This window comes from Meleagris gallopavo, chromosome 1 (genome assembly GCF_000146605.3).
Source record: "Meleagris gallopavo isolate NT-WF06-2002-E0010 breed Aviagen turkey brand Nicholas breeding stock chromosome 1, Turkey_5.1, whole genome shotgun sequence".
Classification (NCBI taxonomy): domain Eukaryota; kingdom Metazoa; phylum Chordata; class Aves; order Galliformes; family Phasianidae; genus Meleagris; species Meleagris gallopavo.
The window spans coordinates 74,225,230-74,231,167 of NC_015011.2; the positions used below are offsets into that span (position 1 = coordinate 74,225,230).

The 5,938-nt window shown below is 38.4% G+C and overlaps 1 protein-coding gene across 2 annotated transcripts; it reads left to right on the forward strand.

The window, feature by feature from the left end:
* Positions 1-5,620, forward strand: ITFG2 (integrin alpha FG-GAP repeat containing 2). 2 transcript variants are annotated; one of them, XR_794885.2, is made up of 4 exons: positions 1-42; positions 914-1,031; positions 1,649-1,822; positions 1,969-5,620. XR_794885.2 is itself a non-coding variant. In XM_010717277.2 (3 exons), exons 1-3 carry the CDS (start codon positions 884-886, stop codon positions 2,124-2,126), a joined length of 480 nt encoding a protein of 159 aa, XP_010715579.1. In that variant the 5' UTR covers positions 49-883; the 3' UTR covers positions 2,127-5,620. The 2 variants fall into 2 exon arrangements, 1 of the variants encoding a protein (XP_010715579.1); XM_010717277.2 differs by lacking the exon at positions 1-42 and having other exon boundaries at positions 49-1,031.
* Positions 5,621-5,938: the final 318 nt, after the last annotated feature.

The following is a 5,938-nucleotide window of genomic DNA, read 5'->3' on the forward strand; positions in this document are numbered from 1 at the left end:
GTTGATCACCAGCTATTTGCACTGGAAAAGCTGGATGTTACTGTGAGTACTGTGTGAATAGCTCTGAGAGTGAAGGAGTGAAGACAAAAGTTCAACATAGCTTTTCTGTGTTTAAATTTAGGAAGGGCAGAGACAGTATTGCAGCATCTGAGGCACGAACTCGGAAGTGAACAATGCATATTGTTTGTTGCAGATTCTAACATCCCTTGTATGCATTCACAAGTTTTCTCTTTTAACTTTCCCACCACCTTTACATGTCAACAAAACATTCCACAAACACTCCTTAATTGCACATAGGCACTTACCCAATCAGAGCCATGAGTTGTCTCTGGTAACACGCTCTTCCTCCAGTCAGGGCCATCATCACAAGGCCATCACACAGCTTACTTGACTTTGCTTTTTTCTTCTTCTGGAGATGTCCTTGGTTCTCAGTGTCACTTTCTCTTGCTGTTTATTTTGTTCCACAGCTGCTGCTCTGAATAGTCTTTCTTGTATTCCCACAGAGTATGACTCAGCTGAAAAAATGCTGGGATTATTGCAGGATGATACACTGAAAGCTCTGACTGTACCAGCACATTCTGCACTCATGTCAGTCTGCCTTCCTCCAAGAGGTTGAGTTGTGTCTGCCTATTTGACCTCGTGAGCGCAGCGCCTTGCTATGAATTTTTCCATCCCCAAACTGCTCTTTTATCTCATTGCAAAATTAAAAAGTTTTGTAAATTGTCAATACTTCAATTGTCTACAGGCTCATAGGATACATAAGGATTGTAATAGAGAAGGAAGAGTTGATTTCCAAGTTAATGAAGAGTGTTATCTTGTTCATTTAGTAGTGCTCTACCTCTGAATAAGCAGAAAGATTATTGACTGCCTCTGGGAGTAGTTGATGTCTGTGCTAATCCTATGGTTCCTGCAGGGCAATGGGCACGAGGAGGTAATTGCCTGTGCATGGGATGGCCAGACATATATCATCGACCACAATCGTACAGTTGCCAGATTTCAAGCAGATGAGAATGTCAGTGCATTCTGTGCAGGTGAGGATTTTGACTGCAAGGCCAGCCCTCACAACATTTCTCCATAAAAGCTACTGCTTTTCTCTGGGGAATGTGTGATCTTTTGTCTGTCTGCAGTGGGGAATAATTTTCCTGGGGGAAATATTCTGCAGGAAGCGGCACAGCTAGTATTCCCACTGGTGGAATCTGGGAAAAGCAGAATGAGTGGGGGCGATGCTGGGATATGGCTGTGATTGGTTTAGTTTAGTTTTTTTGTTTTTGTTTTTTTCTCTTCTGTCCAATCTGAGAGTGCTGCAGTGTCTTCTCCATTGCTTTTTATTTTCCAGTCTTCTAAGCTGTTCTCACTTGAGATACAGACCCCCATGGAGCCAGCCTGAGCCTTGACTTTGCTAATTCATTTCTCTCAGACTTGTAAAAAGCAGCTTGCAAATCCACAAGCTGCTTACATTAATGACAGTTTAGAGACAATTGAAATGTCTCAGAGGGGCTTAATATAGCCAAGTCCATCTCTGTTCTTCCCTTGAAGGTGCTTACTGTTCTCTGCTAACGTCTTTGTTATCTCATCCTGAGAAGTTACCTATTTGCCTTCTCTGTATTTTGAGAGGTAGCCAAATTGTCCATACTTCTGTTCTTTGTAGGCCTATATGCATGCAAACAAGGAAGCAACAGTCCCTGCCTGGTTTATGTCAGCTTCAATCAGAAGATCTACATCTACTGGGATGTGCAGCTGGAGAGAATGGAGTCCACCAACCTGTTAAAAATCTTGGAGAGTGACCCAGAGTTTGGCAGTCTACTGCAGGAGCTGGGTGTAGGTGAGTGCACAGAATGAGGGATGTACAAGAAAAAAGAGAGGAAAAGCTGCTGGTGCTAGAGAACTGGAGTTCTGGGTACTTCTTGAGGAGAAGGGCTACTTAACCTGTTGAGAATCCCTGCCAATTGTCTTTTTCTTTTTCTATAGAAAAAAGTGATGTTTCTGCAATCCAAGATCTGATTTACAAAACACTGTATTTTCCTGAGAAACTACAGCCTAACAGCTCTTTGCAGTGTCAGAATCCTGGAACAGACTCCACTGCCTACCACACTGTCATCCAGAATCCCTTACAAGACTCAAGGTGAACATCTTCCATCCCATTGGAAACTCTTCTGACTGGAACTGAGCATTCACCCTGCATGATAATATTCTCAGCTTGTCTCTTCTATTTCAGCTGAATTTGAATGGGAGTAATAGGCTCATCTGCTGTATTACCTCTGTATCTTTTGTATAAAGTTTTATTGGACATGCATGGAGGACCATTATGGCAGCCTGAGAGAATTGTGTATGAGAGCAAATATTATTAATTTGGTGATTTTGTGCTAGTAAATGATAACACTTAAAGATCTTGAAAGCTGCTTTTTGAAAGCTTGCTGTGCTATGTTCTGCAAAATATCCAAGAGCTGTCCTAACAGGGAGAATTAATTTTGTATGGAGGAAAAGGATCTCTTGCCATTGGGTCAAAAAATCTGTTGTTCTTGTGTGGGAGAACAGAACTTTTACATAATACTACAGCTTTTTTTTTGTTTTTTGTTTTGCAATTTCCATTTATAAATTTATGAAATATTTATAAAGGACAGCATCAGTCCTCTGAATCTTATGGCTGTGAAAATTGAAGCACAAAGCAATAAATTGATACAGCCTGCTTTGTAACAGTGAGCATTCCTATTACTTCTCAGAACAGCATTCTTGCATGTCTGACCACTCTGTAATTACAGTGGAAGTTTTTCTCCATTTTAATGACCTCCTGAAGTATTTTTGCATGCTCCCATATAATACTAAGTGCTTGTATATAACTGGACTAATGAGGCAGGAGCTCTGAAGTCGCAGTAGTGCTTTGGTACCAGTGTTGCTCAAACTAGTGGATGTTTTGAGCAGCAGGGCTTGAATTTGTTATCTATGGAGAGTTGACAGAGTAGGAACCACATACTAATGGGATAAATAAGCAGTTGTTTTGGGGGCTGCTTAGCTCTGGAGTGTAATTTCAGGGAGTTCCATCAGCTTTCATGATGCAGCCATCTGTCTGGCTGGGCAGTCACAATACAGAGCATATCCTTAGCTGCTGGCAGATAGTGTGACTTGGGCTCTCATCATTTTTATTGTGCTTTCCTAATGATGATGAGTCCTGTACTGGCTATTAATTAGGTCATAGTAAATTGGTCTCCCTCTAATTTCAGGTTTCTGTTTCCGACAACCTAGAACTGCTGTTCTGATTGCCAGAACAAGTGAGAATTCTCACTTTTCTCAGAATTTCAGGTGAAGCAGTAGCAACTACCGTTCTCTCTTCTCCTGTGGCCCAGCTATAGAGGTGGGATGAATAGGCTGGTTTCTTTGTACTCTGAGATATGTTCCTAACCCTATTGCTACTTGATTTTAATCTTCAGAATTAATGGACCTGACACTGAGGGACCACAGTGGAATAGAGTTCTGCAACGCAGGTTGCTGAAAACATATAATAGAACAACAGGCACATGTGTCTTGGCATGTGCTGTCCTATCCCTAAAACAAAATGCTGCTCTTCATCTATGTTTGGTTGTGTATTTCCTCCTCATACTTGCTTAATTCTGTGGCCTCTGCCTCCTACATTGGGGACATAAACAGGATAATTACAAATAACACCAAAGTCTGTGTACAGCTGCACAGGTGATGGACTCTTGCTGTATGTGCTTTGATGAAAATGGAGCACTACCACAACTTGTGCCTGCCATGGCCCTACTTAACATCTTGTTTGGCTTTAGTAAGGCAAGCAGTTTCCACAGAAGTACTCTTCTTGATCCCATGTAGGGATCTCAGAGGTTCCTGCAACAATTGCCCGGAACATTTCATTTGTCACCAGTTGAGCTAATATGTTAGCTAGGTCCTATAGGCTATTGCAGTGCTAGTACATTAAAACTTCCCAACCCATAACAGCAAAAGAAGATTGTCTACACTCGTTAACAGAGAACAACTCAGTGCTGGCAGTTTATGCCAAATAGATAGCTTTCTTAGCAACACAAACACAAGAGGGATGCAAATGGTTGTATGACTGAAACTGATTTATGCAAAACAAATTTTGCCGTACAGGTCAAATAAACAGATAGTTCAAATTGATCTACTGTTGAAATGTTGATTTATTTTAGTCAAAACAGGAAAGCGTTAATGTAGATGAATGACATTTTTCTAGGAACTATCTTAAGAAGAAAATATGACAAAACATGTAAATGTTGCAACTTGTGCAGCTTAGGGCTTTTCTCCTGTTGGATATCATTGCTTTGTGCAGTGTAAACTCAAGAATGCTTCTTTGTGGAAAACAGAGGTCAGAAGGTATGGACGCTGTGTATCATGGTTGTCCAACTTTTTTGCTTGCCTGGGCCATACTGAATGAATGGGAATCATCTTGCGCCGCATCTAAAATATTTAATAATGTATAAAGTCTCATAATCAGGCATGATAAAATTTTTGAGTATTAGATTGCAGCTACGTACAAAATTCACAGGTAGTGTATTTAGATTGACTGAAATGGAGTCCCAAATACAAAAAAAAAAAAATTTGTTTTTCTTTAATCTCAAAGCCTATTCTCAAATTCTTTTTTCAGAACTGAAAGCAAGGCTGCATATTTTTCACTGTTCACAGGACCGTGTTTAAGCCAACATATCAAAATGCATGAAATTACTTGAAGTAGCTTCAGCTTGCCATAATTTAAGTTTTATTTCAAACACAGTTATGTTGGAAACACAGCAGATGAGATCATTTTCATCTTGAAGCTGCATGTTAAACTCATTTAAATGAGTGGCCAAATCTGTCAAAAATGCTAAATCTGCGAGCCATTTTTAATCTTCACGTTCTGACACAAATTATCCTTCTGACTCCACAAAGGACTTAATTTCATTTCTCAAATCATACAATACTTTTATTGTTCTACCTTTGCTTAGCCACCTGGCTTCAGAAAAGTATATGATGTCCCCATAATCAGCTTCCTTACTTTTAAGGAATTCCTGGAATTAACGATGATTCAATCCCTTATTATGAAATACAGAGCTTTGATGATGTTTTTGAATTACATTATCAATTTTTAAAGCTTTCTCACATAAATTTTCTTGATGTTTGATGCAACAGTATTTCATTGTGTGATTTTTCTTGTGGCAACTGCATTATTTTCTCTTAATTTTTTAAGTCCCTTTTCTTACCAGCCATTATTAGGGTGCTATCAGTAGCTTTAACAAATATGTTGACAAAGGTTAAAGAAAATTGCTTGAATGTATTTTTTTACTGTATCATACAAATGGGGAGATGTAGTTGTGTCTTTTAAAGACACCAAAGAAGCCATTTCTTCAGTGACATTATATTCTTTAATCAATATTACAAAAATGGCAGGTAGATTCGTATCTGTAGCATCAATACTTTTAGCACTAAAGCAAAAAAATATGAAATTAGTAATTTTACTCTCCATATTTCTTTTGAAATTTTCTTTATTCCTTTTTCTTCTATTCACTTGGCTGTAGTCTAGCAAGACAAACTGATTTTAGAAAAACCTGCTTTGGACATATTATGTGTGCCATGTTTCCATACATTGCTTAATAAACTCTTCAGTAAATGGTTTTAATTTTTTGCAGTCAGATTTGCTATCATGTAACTAGCTTTTATAATAGAGTCCATTTGAGTTATAATTTTTTTTTTAAAAGATTTTGTTGGAATGACAGGTTTTTTTTCAATTTCACTGTTTTGTCTTTATGAAGCATTCCTTAATATTCATTAAATTTGGCAGCATGTTTCTGCATGTCTTTTCAAATAGCAATCTTTGAAAGCTGACACAATTTCCTTGCAAATTAACCATAGTGCCATATTATTTATCTTGACTAAATTCTACTTGTCTATCTGTTTTTCCTTGAACATTCTTCCTTCCTCCACAACTTTTTTT